Genomic DNA, 19623 nt, shown 5'->3' with positions numbered 1-19623 from the left:
GTCCTCCAGGGACGCCAGCTTCCTCATCTCTGCTGGGCAGTCATCTACTACCCCTGGTCCTGAAAGCCCTGAGACCTCTTGTCCTGGAACCCGAAAGATCCAGCTCAGCTGTGCCCCACTCAGAGCCACTCTGGTGGCTTCTCTGCTGCCACCTTCCCCACCTCCAGCCCTGTGCTGTCTCTGCTTTCACTACCACCCCCATCTGGTTGCCCAGTCCATGAGTGTGAACTTGACCTCTACCCCTGGCTGCCTGAGCCTATGATCCTGAAAAACCCCTCCAGCCAGCTGGCCCCACCCCTCAGGACTTCTCTGGTGTGGCAGAGACCCTCAGGGATTGCCCCCATTGGCCTCCTGTGACACCTGGAGGGAGCCTGGTGTGTCCCCACCTTCAGGCTAAGCCCCTTGGAGAAGCCTTCCTACGGTGCAGGCAGCAGGGCACAGAGACCGCAGGACATTGCAGGGAGCAGAGACACGAAGACAAAAGAAATGATTCCTTAAGATCCACAGCCAAAACAAATTGCCGCAATTAACACGTGCCACTGCCACAATCTATGGGCTGAAACGTGGCTGGAGCAAGACAGAAGCAGAAACCACAGAGAGCGTGCGCTCCAATAAAACAGCAATAAATGGCACGGCTGTGATGGAACTTGTTTCAATTTTGTTCCAAAACCTTGTTTAAGTGCTTTTATTGTTTCTGTGCGAAAGAACACAAGTGCTTTTTGAAAATTGCTTCAGCATAAGCCTCGCCTTCTCCAGAAAGTCCTTCTGATTCTCCCATCCCTACCCCATGCATGTCCATGACCCCCACCATGTCCCCCCACCGTGTTGCACTTCCCTGTCACCACTATGGTCCACCAGGCTTCTCCACCAGCAGGGTCCATGCATTGCCCATCTCCACCGCCCCCCAGAACAATGCTCTGTACGCAGCAGGCAGCAGGTTGACACGGGCCCAATGGAATGGCTTTTAAGGTTAAGGGAGAGGCCATTTGTGAACATCAAGGGGGGCACGTGGGCTACTAAGGGAGCCTTGTAGGACAGATGAAATTCTTATTAGAAAGAGTCAGTCTTGATTTCTCAAAAAAAAAAATCAATAAAATAAAAAGCATAAAGACATAGAAACACATGCACAGAATGGTTTTTCCTGGGAGATGGGGAGTGGTGACTTGGCCTCATATGGTCATAATCACCCTTTTGGGGTTTTGTCCCACATTAGAAGAGCAGCCCCGTAACAGAGATAAGAAAACGTAAAACGGGTAACAAAAGGTGGCACAGAATCAGGACCAGTCTGAAGCCCCGGAGAGCTTGGGCGGCTCTGTAGCAGGTGGGGCAGGAGAGGCTTTAGCTGGGAGCACTTGGCCCCTGGCCTGGGTACCAGAGGTCGAGGGAGACCCTTCCCAACCCCGAAAGATGGAGTGTGGGTCTCACTTGCAGGGGAACCTCCTGGGAATCCCCCACGTGGGAAGAAGGATGGCATGGAATGGCCTTTCTCTCCCCTGACGCCCAACCAAGCGAGGCGAGCCCTCCATGTCCACTCTGGCAATCTGGCACAAGCAGGGAGGACCTGCCAGTTCTCTCTTGAGAGGCATGGTGGGGACCACCTGCAGGCCAGCTGGCAGCCCCCTTCACCTGCTCACAACCAGCAGGCCAGAGGGTGAGGCATGGACCAGCATCCACTGCTGTGAGTGATCATGCGAACTCCAGGTCCACAGAAGATAAGAAATTAACTATCAAGGCTCCAGGACATGTGCTATCTGCGATTTAGTACCTCTCTTCTCACCCTCAAATTTAATTGTTCAAAACACCTCCCTCCTCAAGAACTTCATTCTCGTGTATCCGAATCCACTCCTCCAGCTCCCAGCAGAGGGGAGGGCCACTCTTTTGTGTACAAGGCCCCTCACTAGGGGGGAGGCTCATGGAGCCGTGTCTCTGGGGACTATCTCTACTTTGTTTTGCCACTGTAGAGGCCACTCTTGGCAAGAAGCCCTTTTCACTAAAAGCTGTCAGCTGCAGAAGAAGGCAAAGGGTTGAAATAGCATCAGGTGGAGGAGGCAGCCCTGGAGAGAGGCCTGGTTTCCATCCCAGCTCTCCCACCATCTGCCTGTGGCCTCTGCAATCTACCCGAGCCCTGGGGGGCCTCCATTTCCTCCATGCAAAGGGAGCTGCCCTCAGAAGCACTTGGCTCAGTTCTTGGCACAGGTAGAGATTAGCTGTGCACAGGCCTAGTGGTTTCAAAAGGAGCCATGTAAGGTAGAGAAGCCTCTCAAGGCATCTCCCTCTCAGAGTTAAAAGGAAACAGAAAGACGGGATCGTGTGTCTCTTCCTCTTTTTTATAAAGGGAATTCAGCTGGGTGCAGTGCCTCACAGCTATAATCCCAGCACTTTGGGAGGCCGAGGCGTGCGGGTCACCTGAGATCGGGAGTTCGAGACTAGCCTAGCTAACATGGAAAAAAAAAACCATCTCTACTAAAAATTTTTTTAAAAAGTTTTTTTTTTTTTTTTTTTTTTTTAATTAGCTGAGCATGGTAGCACCAGCCTGTAGTCCCAGCTACTGGGGAGGCTGAGGCAGGAGAATCACCTGAACACAGGTGGCAGAAGTTGCAGTGAGTGAGCCAATCCAGCCTGAGCAAGAGTGAGACTCAATAAATAAATAAATGGGAAGTCATGTCATCACGAGGTTCCCACTCACCCTCATACCTCATCCAACCCTAATAACCTTCCAAAGTCCCCATCTCCAAGTATGATTATGTTGGGGATTCGGGTTTCAACATATAAACTGGGGGGAGGCCGGACCCACGCATGCAGTCCCTTGCACAATGTATCTAAAATTCTAATTTTATTGGGCAAGCCTCTACTGCCTGATTGCAAGCAAAGTCCCTGAGGCTGGAGAAATCAAAGCACCCATCAGTGAATACAGGGCATGAAGATGCCAAAGCTCACTGCTCACGTCCATCTCCTGCTGATCCTGTGGCCCTGCTGCCTGGACCTGGAACAAAGCCACTTCTCCACAAGGCCTTGTCTTCCTTGAGATTCTCACAGTGCGACCTCAGAAGCCTGCTCCACAATTTCTTATCCATTCAACACCAAAAACCCCATCTGGCTATGGTATTCCTGGTTTCTCCTCCTGGATTTGGGGTTAAACCCTTCCGTCTTCAATGCAGTGTAGCAGTGAGCACAGCCCTAGAGCCATGTCCCCAGGCCTGAGGTCTAAAGCTTCCTCTGCCCCCTCATTTGCTGTGCAGCTTAGACAAGTGATTTTACCTCTCTGGGCAGTGGGAGGGTTGAACTTCTGTAACCTCCAAGTCTCCTCTGCTCTTTTTTTTTTTTTTTTTTGAGACACAGCCTCACTCTGTCACCCAGGCTGAAGTGCAGTGGCTCGCTGCAGCCTCTGCCTCCCATGTTCAAGCGATTCTCCTGCCTCACCCTCCCAAGTAGCTGGGATTATAGGTGTTCACGACCACACCCAGCTAATTTTTTGGGGGGGTGGGGATGGATGAAGTATCGTTCTTGTTGCCCTGGCTGGAGTACAATGGCACGATCTCAGCTCACTGCAACCTCTGCCTTCTGGATTTAAGTGATTCTCCTGCTTCAACCTCCCAAGTAGCTGGTATTACAGGCATCTGCCACCAACCGTGGATAATTTTTTATATTTTTAGTAGAGATGGGGTTTCGCCATTTTGGCCAGGTTGGTCTTGAACTCCTGACCTCAAGTGATCTGCCCGCCTCGGCCTCCAAAAGTGCTGGGATTAACAGGCATGAGCCACTGTGCCCAGGTGCTGTTTCCTTTTTACAGCCCTATGACTGGTCTCCCCGTGCCAGCTAAGAGCATTGGTCCATCTCTTTCTTCTAAGCTGGCCACACAAACAGACCTCAGTTACTCAGCAGCCATGACCACCTGGTACCAGCCATTGTTTAAGCCTCTGGACATCATCCTTGGGCAAAGGAGGTTTTCTTTTAGCTCGGGCCTAGCCCTCCCCGCTTATATCCTGAACTGTGAAAATGGACCGAGCGGGCAAGAGGGAATTCAGGATGAGCTGGGAAAAAAAAGAAAATCCTTCTGCAATAAATTGCATCGCAGTGTAGATCTCTTTCTACCCAGAAAATTCTGAGACCAGACAGTGGCTCATTTATTTCAGACAATATTCGACACAACAGAATTCCAGGTCAATAGAAGGATTTCTGCAGGTTCTTGGAGTTGGTAGGGAAGGGATTTAACCCACAGAGAAAAGAAAGCTGTTCAATTATAGATTCCCAGGCGTGAGGGAGGCCTTATTAATAAATCCTACGGTGATGTGCTGAAAATGCTGCTCCCTCCCTTGGGGGTATCCCACCTAACGACAGTGGGGGACTGATGCGCCCAGGGCCCTGGCCAGGGAGGACGTCTGGGTAAATATTTGGGCAGAGATGGCCGCTGCTGAAATGGCAAGCAGAGCCAGGGAGCAGAGGAAACGGCCCTTTTCTCCCAGGCCCTCAGACGATACATTTTTATAAACATCCAGGCAGGCAGCCTCTGAAGACTCCTGGGCCCTACAAACACATCTCGTATTCCACAGTCAGCCGAGACCATGCTCTGAGCATGGGCAGTGAGAGGAGCAGGAAGCAGGAGGGGCGGGGAGGGGTCTGGCACCAGCCTTCTAAATTTAACATGCAGTTGCTTTTAGGCCAGTGGATAAAAAAATAAATTCCAGTGCTTAAAGCTCTTATCTTTGTTTACCATTTCCCCAAACAGCTAGTGACCTGCACTCTGACTCTTACAGTGAATGATCAACGAGATGCACACAGAGGCGAGGGATGGGAAAGGCAGGCAGGGGCATGGGGAGGGCAAGTTGATGGCCCTCCGCCTTCCTGTGATGTTTATTTGGCCTGGCAGAGTGACTAGGATCTGCTAAGGTCACGAGTCTGTCCCTGGGTGGGTGGGGGCATGGCCATGCTGCATCAGACCGGCCCAGAGGTGGAGGGCACCTTAGGGTCCCTCGTGTCGCTCTCCTGTTGATGAGAAACCTATGAGTATCCTACTGCGACCATTTCAGATGCTCCATAACCTCGTGTGAAAGCTCCGGCGGACCTGGGCTCGCCTATTGCATTGTGAAGTTGTAGTTATTTGAAAATCCTGCCCCACGTGGAGTCAGAATCTTTCTTTCTGGGACTGATGCCATGGGGCCTGGCTCCACCCCCAGCAACTGCATGGCACAGCACAGCCTTCTCCTTGGCCACGGGCTCGCCCTGCAGACTAGTGACGATGCCCCGCTCAGTTTGCTCTGTTCTCCCAGATTCTTTCAGTGTGCCTGGTGGCAGCAGTCCGCCAGCCTCCCCTCACTCCCTCTCTCAGCCCCTCTCTAACTGCTCATCCTGTGACTCCCCCGACTTGGTGTTGGCCTTGCACCTGCCTCAGTTGGCAAATGCAGTGGCGTGTCTTCTTCTTCTTTATTATTATTATCATTATTATTGGCAATCATAGTTCATCCTGCCTCCAATTCCTAGGCTCAAGTGATCCTTCCACCTCGGCCTCCCGAGTAGCTGGGATTACAGGTGCACACCACCATGTCTGGCAAATTTTCTCTTTTGGAGAGATGGGGTTTCACTATGTTGTCCAGGCTGGTCTCCATCTCCTGGCCTCAAGCAGCGCTGCCACCTCGGCCTCCCAAAGTGCTGGGATTACAGGCATGAGCCACCGAGCTGGCCATCGATGGTCTCTCTTCGTCTTGAATCTCTCAGGCACTGCCCAGGCGATCTGAGATGTTGTCCAGGGCCCCTTACTTTCCAGCTGCCCTGCCACCTTCCCTGGGTGATAGTTAAGGTTCAGTGCTTGGCTCTGTGCTTGTTTTTCTTACCCCCATCCCAGAAGACCTATCCCCCTCTGTGCCGACACCATCTCCCCACTTCTAGGCCAAGCTGCTGACGGTCTCCGCGGAGTCAGGTGGAGGTGGGGACCTCTAGCACAACCCCAAAAAAGCTGAGATCCTTCCCCTGGAAGATGCTGCCCCACCACCCATGTGTTCCTCTTCCTGTCTTTCCCTCAGCCACCCAGGAATGAAACCAGGGAATCCCTTTCATCTCTCTTCATTCCCTGACCCTTTAAATCCCAGGACTTACCTCCCCTGGTAGAGCTTCCTTTATGACAATGATTCTGAAATCCAGGCTGCATGTGATAATCCCTTGGGGGAGCTTTTAAAACAATACCAATTCCTGCACCCCAATCCAGACCAATTAAGCAAAAATGTTTTGGGATGGGGCCCCAGTATCAGCAGGGAACAGCCAAGATAGTTACTGCTTACATGGCTTCTCTCTTTCAGCCTCTTTTCCCGTTCTGACTACTACTGAGCGCCTCACTTTTGCCTGGACAATTACAAGAACCTCCTGCCTTTTTGACCCATTTCCCAACTCTTTCTACCCCAGCCATCCTGCATGTCATTATCAGATCACACAAAGCCATTTTCAGTATGTTACCTTTACTCACCAAAAACCTTCAGCGGCTCCCTATTACCATAATAATAAATCTGTGAATGAACAAATCAATGGTTTCCCAAATACAGAGTAAGTTCTATATGGTGTGGAACCGTATCTTATCCCCTCTCCTTCCCTGCCCCTCACCCCACACACTCTGCTAAGCAGAGTAAATAGAGGGAACCAGGATCTGTAGGGTGAGCGAACAAAAGCATTTTCTCTGCAAATTAAATACGGTCCACTCACTTCCCAGTGCAGAGAAAGTGGGCTAGGTGATTTAACTATCACTTACTTAGAGGCTTATTTCTTTCAACACCATGTACAATCAGCTGTGAATGTTCCATACTAATGGAAAACACAGAATCCTAAATATTACCAAACAGCAGATAATTCAAAGACTCGAATCTAGTTGATGTTGGAATGCGTTTTTGCTTATGAGTGCTGAGTGCTTGTGTCTGATAATTGGGGCAATTTTTTAAAATTAGGTAATTAGATGTGTTTTATTTGTTCCTATTTTCCCCTCCCCCCGCTACACACACACACTGTATGAATAAATAACTCAAGCTCCCAAAACAATACCCTATTTCCTTCTCTCAATCCTTTCCTGGAATAGAGATAGCAGTTAGATTTCAGAATATTAGCAAGAGAGGGAGAAGAAATTGGGGCGGAACCTGCAGTTAAGAGTAAACAGAAGAAACTAGATGTCAACAGGCTGCTTTTCAACTGATTCACTGTTGAAATTTTAGGCAGCATGAACAACCTATTTGTCAAACTGTTTGCAATATCTACTAAAGCTGAACGTACACATCCCTCGTGGCCCGGCAGTCCTGCTCCTAGATGACACCCAACAGAAACTTGCACTCTGTTCACCAAAAGCCATAAACAAGAAGGTTCATAAGCTTTATTCATAATGGACCCCAACCTGAGAACAACTCAAATGTCCATTGACAAAGAAAAGGATGGATAAATCCAGGAGCTCACCCAATGGAGCACCAAACCACGAGGACGAACACACCGCAGCTACACAACGTGGATGACTGTCACAGACATGAGACTGAGCAAAAGAAGGTAGACCAGAAAGCCTGCGTGGAAATACGTCATTTACACGAAGTTCAAGACAAAGAGGCAGAAGTAATCTCTCATGTTAGAAGTCAAGATAGCTGTTACTCTTGAGGGGAATGTGACTGGGAGGGGCCACGGTGTGCTTCCGGGCGCTAGAAGTTTCCGTCTTGGTCTGGGTGCTGGTTACACAGGAATGCTTATGGTGTGGAAATTCATTGAGCTCTATGCTTGAGATGATGTCATATTTTTCCATATGCATGTTATTCTTCCATAAAATGTGCAAGAGGAAAGGAACAGGGGAAGGCTGGAGGAGGGAAGATAAGCCCAGGTAGGCCTAGGTAATGGAAAAGGCTTGGAAATTGAAGACCTGCATTCAGTTCCAGCTCTACCACTGACTGGCCTTGAGACCTGGGACACGTCACTTGACATCTCCAAATCGCTGGGGTTTTTTCATCTCTATAACAGACAATAAAAGCTGCCCTACCTACCTCACAGTGCGGTTGTGAGGACCAAATGGTCTAATGGCTGTAAAAATCCATTGGTGAGCAATAAAGTACTTCACAAGGCAAAACACTCTTATTATTCTAGATCTCTGCAGACGGCAGTTTCTGCAGAGGGTCAGCACTATCAGTGAAGCTCAGCTCAGAGCCATCATGAAGAGGACTGACACCCCGTGGGGTGTGTGTCTGTGTGCGCACTGCAGCCTGGTTTATGCTTTTTCATTACATCTCTGCACCTAATCCCTTAATGGCCTGGGCCTCAGAGTACAAAACACCTAGAATAATCCCTATGTTTTTATGAGATGGGTTCTGTCTCCTTCTGAAGTAGGTATAAATAGATGCTATGTACACTCTCCTAATTACTTTTTCTCAAGTATGGATGAATTTCAACATCCAAATCTGCCAAATTATTGAAACCAGCTTGGAGGACTTTCTGGACATTGGCCAGGGAAGCCAGCAATGTGGATGGAAAGGTTTCTCACCCGCTTCTTGTAACCAAACTTCCATTGTATCTCCCTGCAAGCCTTGAAACTGCTCCCTGGACCCACCGAACTCAGACAACAGAGCTATGGGATCTAGAAGGTGAAATGTCAGAGCTCAGAGAACCTCAGCACCCTCCCCAGCTTTGCCATAAGAACTCAGGGCTCACTGGGCACAGTGGCTCATGCCTATAATCCCAGCACTTTGGGAGGCCAAGGTGGGTGGATCACCTGAGGTCAGGAGTTCAAGACCAGCCCTGGTCAACATGGTGAAACCCAGTCTCTACCAAAAATACAAAAATTAGCTGGGCATGGTGGCAGGTGCCTGTAATCCCAGCTACTCATGAGGCTAAGGCATGAGAGTCTCTTGAACTTGGGAGACGAAGGTTGCAGTGAGCCGAGATCACGGCACTACACTCCAGCCTGGGGGATAGAGCAAGACTCTGTCTCCAAAAAATAAAAAAAGAAGTCAGGGCTCCCCCTGGAAACCAGTTGCAAGGGCGAGGGGCTTTGCCTCTGGTTTATGGTCAGAAGGGCAAAGCGAAGGTCGCCCCATTTCCCACAGATTGGTTTCATATTACAGTCCCACAGTCCCTGCAGAATCAGAGCAAATGGAAATCTTCATTCTTCATACGGCTGTATTGCCCCAAGCTATCCCTGGGCTTAAGGGATTTCCAGCTCCCGCTTCTAGAGGGCAAGGGCCAACATCGCTTGGCCCACTTCTTAGTCTAAGACCAAGTCTAGCAACGGCTGTGGAAGTATAAATACTACAGATGCTGCTGTTCCTCCTGCTCTGAGGAACAAAACTGAAGCCACCCACGCTTCTATTTCCTTTAACAAAATAGAAAAATGGTAATTTTTCTATTAGGTCCCTGAATCTCCAGGAAAAATCTTTGTGAAAGCAATGACATTTTTATTTTCTTTTTCTCATTTATGCTCCAGATTACATCTGCACACACACCCAGTGTGTGGCATATGTGTAGGTGTGTGACTGTGTGTGTGTTTCTAGCTTTCAGAGAAAACGATACACAAAATGATAAATACAGAAAAGAGATTAAATAGGAGACGGCAGTACTAAGTATTATTTCCTACTTAAAAGGATTTATCAATAGATTTCCCATAGAGTTAGTCCCCTAAACCATCAGATTAATCTATTGTATTTAAATATATTTAAATCCAGGCCAAGTGGCTCATGCCTGCGATCCCAGTATTTTAGGAGGTTGAGCCTGGAGGATTATTGGAGGCCAGGAGTTCCAAGACCAGCCTGGGTAACGTAGTGAGACCCCCCATCTCTACAAAAAACCAAAAATTAGACAGGCATGGTGGCTTGCACCTATAGTCCCAGCTACTCTGGAGGCTGAGGCAGGAGGATTGCTGACCCAGGAGTTCAAGGCTGCAGTGAGGTATGGTAGCACCGCACTGCAGCCTGCACCACAGAACAAGAAAATAAATAAACATGCATTGGTTTCTAGATCCTAAACTATATGATGGAAAGACTAAGAGACCAAGAATCTTAGAAATACAATTAGAAGTTACTGCCCATTGAAAATCAAATATATGTGAAAAACTCTCCCCAAAAAGGAAGAAACTGGTTTGAGAATGTAAACCACTAGGTAAAGATTCTATTTATTTTCTTTATTTTCATGTTTCCCAATATTTAATTTTCAATCTTCTAAAAGCAGTTATTTAGTTTATAAAATAAGTCCCAGCTGAAATGAATTTGATAGGATTTTAGAATTTCTTTCTCCCTTAACACATCCTATTAGCGTAGTTCAGTACAGAGAGCCTAGCGCCTCGTGTTGAAATAAGCTTTCCTGCCACTGAATGTGTTCATACAGAAATATCACCTGCTTATGAGATACCGTCCTGTTGCCAGACTTCCACCTTCACCTTCTTGTTCACCCTGCTCTGCAAGATGTGTGGGACAGCATTACAGACAAGGGGACCTGACGATGCTGCCCTGGCGACTGGCCCAAGGCCATGGCTAAGGGTTACAGACCCTGAACAGAACCCTGCCCTTTGCCTCCCTTGTGGGACCCGAGGCCAGGCCAAGGTCAGGGCAAGGGGCTGCAGGGGCTTCCTCGTTGGGTATGGACAGCACCGCTTGATTTTGAGATTTCCCCCAACTCTAATTCTGAGTAATTTGGCCTTTGAAACAGGAGGCAGAGAGAACCCTGGGGGTGACTTTTCATATTATCTTTTGGAAACAAAGAAGCTTCAGGTGCTTCCTGGCTTGAAATAAGAGAATATTCTGCTCGGTCCCCTCTGTTTTCCTGACACTCCAGGCCCAGCAGACCTGCCGCACCCTCACCAGCTACTGGTAACGTAGGTGCCTGGAGGTGCTGGGAGAGGACCAGGCGTGCCAAAGACCAAAGGCCAAGGCATAGAGTAGGCCAGGCCACGCCACAAGCGCAGCTCAGAGTCCCCATCCTCCTGCCTGCTGCTTCTATTTTAAACGCACAGGGTGAGCCAGCCAGTCCTTCTAAGGAAAAGCACTTCCTGGACGAGCTCACCTTTCTCTCCCTTTTTCATAGATGTCAACTCTACCCTCTGGCATCCCCTCAATTTTTTTTGGTCAGTGTTTTCTAGGCACCAAAGAAACATATCCATTTAGCAAAACCACTTTTCAGTCTCACTGCTTGACAGGCCACCGCCTACCTCGTTCCATGCCCAGCAGCCCTGCTGTGCGCCCCGCGCTCACACACAGCTGACATGGCCCGAGTGGCTCCCCCAATGGGATGCGTTTGCACCCTCAGTGCCGGCAAGTACCATCCATCCAAGGTTCAGCTCAAATGGCCCCTCTCCTACTGGCCAGTGGACAGAACTATTTTTATTTCTTTAAACACCCCTCAGAGTCTTTGCATAGGCTGTTCCACATGCTAGTGTTACTAACACTTGTATTTAGTATTTTGACATTTTATTCCGGAAAACTTTAAGATTACAATTGGAAGGCTGGTTTAGTGTACTCCTGTGTGTCCCAGTCACCCAGCTGGAGCAAGGATTCACACATGCCATTCCAGCCTCATTTATTTTCCCACCCTTTCCCCCCTTCAGTTATTTTTAAAATCTCAGATGTCAGAGCATGTCATCTGTCAATATTTTAGTACATATCTCTAAAAGAAGAATTCTTTTTTGAGGGTGGGGGTGAGAGTCTCGCTCCATTGCCCAGGCTGGAGCACAGTGGCGCGATCTCGGCTCACTGCAGCCTCCACCTTCCAGGTTCAAGCAATTCTCCTGCCTCAGCCTCCCAAGTAGCTGAGATTATAGATGACTACCACAACACCTGGCTATTTTTACATTTTTAGTAGAGACGGGGTTTCGCCATGTTGCCCAGTCTGGTCTTGAACTCCTGGCCTCAAGTGACACACCTGCCTCAGCCTCCCAAAGTGGTGAGATGACAGGCATGAGCCACCACACCTGACGCAATAAGAACTCTTTTCTAAACGTGACCACAATACTGTTATCAACTAAAACCAAAAGGAATATTCACTCTTGAGAGCACCAATTACCTGTGGGATTCACGGTTCCCTGGTTGATCGTATTTGTTTAAGGCTGGTTGCAGCTGCCTCTGAACGAGCCCATCCACTTTACACTGGCGTTTTCTCATTCATCCCAAAAATCTCAGCCTGGATGTTGTCACTTCCTCCAGGCAGAGTCGCCGATCCCCGATGTCTGGGATGTGTGTCTCTCGTCTGTTCTCCCATCTCACTCTTATACATCTGATTGCATCCTGATAGACCGGAAGCTCCAAGAGACTGGGTTATGTCCATGCATTTTAAAGTGACATCTCCTGGGTCTAGTACAGTGCCTGGCGAATCATGCTCGCCAATTCCATATGTATTCCCTGAGTATGTAAATGAAGGATCTCCCAAACAGAACTGGTTTTCTACTCCTCATAAGCCCAGTTCATAACACTTTACACATCCAGGTAATGATTTGTTTGGGAATCTGTTTCCCCAATGGGCAGAGCCTTCTTGGACCCCTGACACTCAGTCCAGCACCCGATCCATCCAACGTGCCCATTGAGGGACTGGAATGAACAAGAACACTCAGAGTAAGTTCTGCGTTGAGTCTTTGGGTTCACAGACCTTCCTCTCTGGGCCTCATTTTACTCCTCTCTGCCTTGAAGGATCCTGCGAGGATTTCCCAGGTCCTTTCTCCGGATGGGAAGTCCCCATTTATCATGCGCTTGCTGCCCTCTGCTGGCAGGATTTGCTCAGGACCGCTCTGTCCCTGCTGTGTTCCTGAAAGCTGCAGGCAAAGCCAGCCACGGCTGGGTGGACCAGCCAGTAATGACTTGAGTTTTGTTTTCTCACTGGTTCGACTAACACGTAAGGTGTGTGTATCTCTCCACCTCATTTGCCTACTCCGCCAATGTGGAGAAGTGCTAGGGTATTCTCAGACAGACAGACTGATGCCCCTGACTGCACATTAGGACAGGGGGCTATAAAAGGAGAGCTGGTACCCAGGCCCCACCTCAGACCAGCACTGGGGAGTAGGGCCCAAGCAGCCATCTATATTAAAGATATATAACAATCTGGCTGCTTCTAACATGGAGCCACATGTAGAACTGCTGAACCAAGAAGATCTTTACATGCGTATCTTTTTTAGTGATGGAGTTTCACTCTTGTTGCCCATACTGGAGTGCAGTGGCGTGATCTCAGCTCACTGCAGCCTCCACCTCTGAGGTTCAAGTGATTCTCCTGCCTCAGCCTCCAGAGTAGCTGGGACTATAGGCACCCACCACTATGCCCGGCTAATTTTTTGTATTTTTAGTAGAGATGGAGTTTCACCATGTTGGCCAGGCTGGTCTCAAACTCCTGGCCTCAGGTGATCCACCCACATCGGCCTCCCAAAGTGCTGGGATTGCAGGCGTGAGCCACTATGTCCGGCCTACAGGTGTATCTTGATCTAAAAGCTAGAAGCACTGGAAAAAAAAAAAAAAAGCTCATCTAGGGAAAGAGTAATGACTTTGATTTTCTAACACAAAATTCCCTTAGCCTATCTCAAAAAGTTTTCTTTCTTTGATAAACCCTAAAAGCTTACGAGCCATACAGTTTTCTTTGGGGGACCAAGACCGTTTACCCATTAGGGGTGCTGCTCCCAGATCCAGTTTCTCCTTTGGAGCTATAGTTCTCTGTTTTGGTGTACTGCAGCTCTGTTTCTTCTTTGACATATGTATATTCCTGCATGTGTTAAGATTCATTTGGTTGCATATAATGGGATTCAGAACATCGATAACTTTAGCCACAAGGGGGAACTTGTTGGAAGGTACCAAGATGCCACCCACAGGGTTCCCTGCCAGGAGCAGATGGCAAACAGGAACTGCAACCCGATGGGGCACCAGGAAATGGTCTCTCTGTCCTTTGCCTCGGCTTTGTTGCATACATCTGATTCGTTTCTTCTCTCTTGAGGCCACCTGGTGTTTGCTGCTCATTAATCCACAAGGCGGAATGTGGCTGACAATGGCTCTCCACTTGCCTGTGTTGACTGCCGCCTGCTGGAGAAAAACTTCTTTTTCTTTGCCCCAGATCCAAATTTCCAGATTGGTCCCTTGGGCCAGTCAATCTTGGCGTGTGGGGCTGGCAACAGGATCTGTGAGGCCGGATGAGAAATGAAAGTGTGGTAGCCTTTATTCCCAAAGCAGGGGAAGTGCCCGTCATGATACTCAGCAAGCTTCTTCTTCTGTAGCCTCTTTTTTGACTTGTCATGGTGTTTTTATTTTCTATTTACTGTCGTTCTAAGTAAAGAAAACTCCAAATTTTAAATTATTAGCAAGCATTTTACCATTCGTCTTTATATCAAGCAATGCCAGACTTAAATGTAAATTTCAGCGCTTTAACTCATGTGCAGAGTCACTGAAATTACACAATTGGTGTTTTGTGACTTGTTGGCCAGAAGAGACAAACACAAACCAAGCTCATGAAGATTGGAAGCAGGAAGATAAGGTGCCTCCAGGTTCACCCAAGGAGGGACGCTCTGTCGGGCCTGGACATACTAGATGGGCTAAGGGAGTCCAGACCCTACCAAGCGTCCAAGGGCCCTGTCAGCCACCAGACACATGACTGAGACCCAGCCAGGGAGGCAGAGTCTAGGGAAGTTGGTCCCGGTGTCTCCCCTTCCCACAGCATTCCCCAGACAGCCACAGCAGACTAACCTCCAAGGACCTCTAAACCTCTGTGCTATGACACACTCAATGCCTGGGCCAGGAGTGGGCAGAGGCTTACCCCCAACAAGACGCAACCTCTGGCCAGCCCCATCACATACACTGTGTGCTGCCAGCCTAGGGCAAGGACGGCCACCACCTTGCCCACCCAAGATGCTACAGGGTGCATGCACCCTATCCTGGCCCGCTCTGTGCCTGTAGCCAGGACCCTGTGAAGTGTGGACAGCAACATCAGGGCAGAAAGGGGGAAGCCAGGCAGAGAGCACACGCGGCTGAGAGCTGGTCATGGGAGGCAGCCACGGCAGTGGTGGGGGCAAGGGGAGTGCGTGAGCCAGGCTTCCAAAGCACAGATTCAAAGATAAAGTTATGTCCGGATATGGTGGCTCACGCCTGCAACCCCAGCACTTTGGGAGGCCAAGGCAGGCAGATCACCTGAGGTCGGGAGTTCGAGACCAGCCTGGCCAACATGGAGAAACCCCGTCTCTACTAAAAATACAAAAAATTAGCGAGGCATTGTGGTGCGTGCCTGTAATCCCAGCTACTTGGGAGGCAGGAGAATTGCTTAAACCCAAGAGGCAGAGGTTCGGGTGAAGCAAGATCATGCCATTGCACTCCAGCCTGGGCAGCAGGAGTGAAACTCCATCTTGAAAAAATAAAAAAGAAGATAAAGTTATGTCTGGGTGTGGTGGCCCACGCCTGTAACCCCAGCACTTTGGGAGGCCGAGGCAGGCTGGAGTTTGAGACCAGCCTGGCCAACATGGTGAAACTCCATCTCTACTAAAACTACAAAAGTTTGCCAGGCATGGTGGCAGATGCCTGTAATCCCAGCTACTCAGGAGGCTGAGGCAGGAGAATCGGTTGAACCTGGGAGGTGGAGGTTGCAGTGAGCCGAGAACACACCACTGCACTTAAGCCTGGGTTACAGAACAAAACTCTGACTGAAAAAAAAAATAGATAAGTTATAAAGACTCTCAGACAACAAGCACAGAGCATTAACCCCCATGCACAAGGTCCTTTTCACAGGTCACTTGCTCAACCAGCTGCCCCAGTGGCCTGTGATGGGAGTGGGAAGTGTGGGGTTGAGTGATAACCTTCTAAAGGAACAGTTTCCCAGAATGCAGATGGGAGAGCTTTGGGAAAACCAGCCAGACCTTGTTATTTTTATGACAAAGTCAGAATACCACCCTGGCCCTCTAAATTCATCAACAGGCTCAGACATGGGATTAAACTACATATAATTTCTGCAACTTGATTTACAGGCGTCGTTAAACAGCTGCATGTTACTGAATGGCCACGCCGTAATAGATTAGCTAAGATACTGGCTATGGACCTCAAGAATCCACGTGTCCTGGCCCCTGCCCTTCTGCCCCCTCTGAACTGCCGTGCAGTTCTAATAAGATCCCAGGTGGCGCTGCTTCAGCTGCTGACCTCCGCCCACCCCGGGAGCTCACTTTGAGAACGGGCTGAGGTTCCAGGCAGGGGGGCCAGTGGCTGCTCCAGGGTTGTCAAGGGCTCCCCCTGCAGATGGAGGAACTAGGCCTCCCAGCGCTCATTCCTGGAAAGTTGGTGGCTTCAGAATGGACTTTCCCTGGAGGCCGGCCTCCTGCTGCTCTGGGAAAAAGAGGAAAAGGAAGAAAGCAATCCCCCATGTTGGGGACTCCTTCTGGATTAGCATTGTCTTAGGTGAAGAAAGTGAGGCATCGCCTACCAACCAGATAATTCATTCCACCTGTGCAGGGAGAGCCACGGAACAGCAATAAGCTTCCTTCACCCTGGCGTGCCCACACCCTGCTCAAGAGCTCATGGGCACGTGTTCATCTGCAGGCCAAGGAGGGAGAGCCAGGGAGCGACAGAGCGTCACTCCAGGAGAGTCGCCCAGGGGGTGTTAGGATCCCCCCACATCTGCACCCCTGAAATCGACTATTTTCCAACTCTTCCTAAGCTGACTTGTGCAGATGGAATCTCATTCCAACTTGAATTTTTATCATGGTAATTCATATTTCTTCTGTTTTGCCTGTTCGTATCCTTTGACCATTTTTCTAGCTAGTTGTCTTTTCCTACTGATTGGTAGTAGCTCTTTGGTTTTATGTTACTGTTAATCCTTTATAGATGTTGCAGATTTTTTATTTGCTATTTCACTATTTGCCTTTTAGCTTCATGATCTGGCAATGACTACCCATGTGACAGGCTCCTTGAGCCTGTTTTCTCATCTAAGCGATGGGAAGCAGCTGCCACCCTGGCTTGATGGACGAGTAAATGAGCTTCTGCTGCACTTGCTCGGCCACATCAGCTCCCGGTAAACGCTGGCAGCTGTGGCAGCCGCGGCAGTGTATAACCAAACTTCTCTGTATTACCCTCAGAGACCCCGAGCCCCAGGCCGACACCGTGAGATGTAAGCACAACAGAACACGCTGAGGGCCGATCAGATGCAATTTGGGTCGTATCGACTTTCCATTTTGTGGCGTTTCTGCTTAAATATTTGCCAGAGTTGGAAACGAGATTGAAATTTAAGGAAAAGACAAAATGCTGTGAGAGTCGGGCTAACCGGAACTTCTCCCTTCGTCACGACTCCTCCATTAGGCGGCCCCTGAGTTCTGCAGCCTCGAGGAAGGCCTGCCCTATCTGGACATGGTGATTGCAGAGACACTGAGGATGTACCCACCAGCTTTCAGGTATGCTGCAGCCCCCTCCCTCACCCCAGCCTCCACTCCCTACCCCTTCCCCCTGCCCTACCCCGCAGGTCAGGGCCCTCCTCCACCAGTTACCACACGTGTTTCTGGGAGGCAACGCCTGAGTCCCGGGTTCCTTTGTATCCCCAAGGGCACCTCAGATATCTGGCCTGCTTTCCTTTAGGTTAACAACCTTCTCAAAGCTTCGCTGGCCTTTTCTTAACAAGGCCTTTCTCCCCAACCCAAGCCAGCCCTTTGGTCTCCGAGCCTTTGCTGGCTTTTGCCATTTCCCCTGCCTGTTCATTCATGCATTCATTCATTCATTCAGCAATGTTTATCGAGCATCTACTCTGTGCCAAGCACTGGGAAATCAGCTGTGTATAAAATCGATAAAAGTCCCTGACCAATCTTGGAGCTGGCATTCCAGTAGGGGACTGTCTGAGGCTTGGGAGCTCCTTCCTGCCATCCAACACCCCAGCTGTCCCATCCTGGAGCTTCAACACAACTCACCCCTGCAAAAAGCCTCACCACCCCACAAGACGTCTGCATCAGGCTTGCCTCACCTGGTCCTCCCTACCTTTCCTCCCCAGAGCTTTGAGCTGTCACTATGTTCCATGCTATATTCTTGGATGCATGCCTGCCTGCCACTCCATGACGTTTCACTAATGTACACGTCAACCAGCCGGTCGCACCAACCTGTGGGTACCTTGAGAGTAGAACCAAGTATTGTGCTTCTTTCAAACTCTCCCGAGCAAGGCACTCCATAGAGAGGGTATCTTAATTCCTGTCCCCAGATCCTTAGAGAGCGAAATACCAGCCAGGTTTCAGGTTCTCAAAACAGCAGCAGCACAAAGCACTAACCCTATGTGTTAAATTCCACTCAACACTTTTATGAATTAATAGATCACGTAAACCATACGGAGATACCTTTCACCATTTTTTAAGAGAATATGTAGATGATTTGAGGGTATCTCAAAATGGTATTTCAAAACAAAAGCATTACAAAGAATGCAGTTGTGGATATTGTCCAAATGTTCAAGTCCAGAAGCAAATATAGAAACTTCCAGTGGTGTGGTTCGTCCTCCAGCACGCAGGGTTTCGGATCTCTCTGTGGACGCAGGCCAGTCACTCAGAGGCTCTTGGCACCCTCTCCTGATGCCAGCATTACGAACTGATGTGCAGCCCTTCCCTGATCTTCTTGGGAGCCTCACACAAACTGTCATCCAATCTTTTTTCTTTTTTTTTTTTTTTTGAGAAAAGTCTTGCTTTGTTCCCTAGGGGGGGGTGCAATGGCACAACCTCGGCTCACTGAAACTTCCATCTCCTGGGCTCAAGTGATTCTCCTGTCTCAGCCTCCCAAGTAGCTGAGATTACAGGTGCCTGCCACCATGCCCAGCTAATTTTTTGTATTTTTAGTATATTTTTAGATGGTTTCACCATGTTGGCCAGGCTGGTCTCGAACTTCTGACCTCAGATGATCTGCCCTCGTTGGCCTCCCAAAGTGCTGGGATCACAGGCATGAGCCACCACTCCCCGCCTTATTTTTTTCATGATTGATATCCAGCTTTCTTCCAAGGGGATTGTGGGCAGCTGATATACATGTTAAAATGAAGTTCAAGATAGAGCATTCAGTGATCAAACTGAACAAAGGCCATTTAAAGGAAAGAAGACTTTACAGGGCCCCAGAGGTGGCTGATAGCTGGGGTCCAGCCTTGGCTTGGTGACCAGGGCTCCTGGCCAAGAGGGAAAGAAGCCAAGCTGAACAGGTGTGTTCTCCAGCAAGAGGACTTCCTGGACCTAAACTCAGTCAAGAATCCATCACACAAGACCTTGTATAGATATCATGTTGACTAACAAAGTGTTTAGGCTCTTCAACATGGAAACACGGTGGCCAACTCTCCACTGACCTATCATGAACAGCAGAGCAGGCGGACCAGGAAGCCAGTGATCTCATTTGAGGACCAGACAGAAACTAGAGAACCTGGATGAAGTGGTTAGAATTCACCGAACGGGTCTAAAGGGCGTATGGGAGGCGGTCTCGGCCCGGGCCATGGTTTACTGTGTGATCGTGGGTGAGCCCCATGCTGCTCCTTCCTAGAGGTTAAGTGGGGACACATGCCTGCTTGGCTGGCCCCGCAGAAGTGGGTGAGAGGTAGTGAGTGGTGTAGGTGGAACTGCAGTGCCCACTCAGCTGCGTGCAGTGTGAGGTGTGTGGGGAGGAGCAGGGGCACCGGTCAGACAGTGGAATGGCCAGCTTCCATCCAGCAGTGCTCACCTGAGCCACCCCTGCCCCACACCTCCACCCC

The 19623-nt window shown here is 49.4% G+C and overlaps 1 protein-coding gene across 3 annotated transcripts in view; it reads left to right on the top strand.

Moving 5' to 3' along the window:
* The window catches only part of TBXAS1 (thromboxane A synthase 1), a 179599-nt gene that overhangs the window by 149788 nt on the left and 10188 nt on the right, over positions 1 to 19623 (top strand). For all 3 annotated transcript variants that reach the window (XM_032275635.1, XM_032275637.1, XM_032275636.1), the window contains one exon: positions 17229 to 17320. In XM_032275635.1, coding sequence (XP_032131526.1) covers positions 17229 to 17320 — 92 coding nt within the window. The remainder of the gene's footprint in view (positions 1 to 17228; positions 17321 to 19623) is intronic.

The sequence above is a fragment of the Sapajus apella genome, unplaced genomic scaffold (genome assembly GCF_009761245.1).
Source record: "Sapajus apella isolate SASKATOON/1434 unplaced genomic scaffold, GSC_monkey_1.0 scaffold7, whole genome shotgun sequence".
Classification (NCBI taxonomy): domain Eukaryota; kingdom Metazoa; phylum Chordata; class Mammalia; order Primates; family Cebidae; genus Sapajus; species Sapajus apella.
This window is presented reverse-complemented; position numbering and strand designations above follow the sequence as displayed.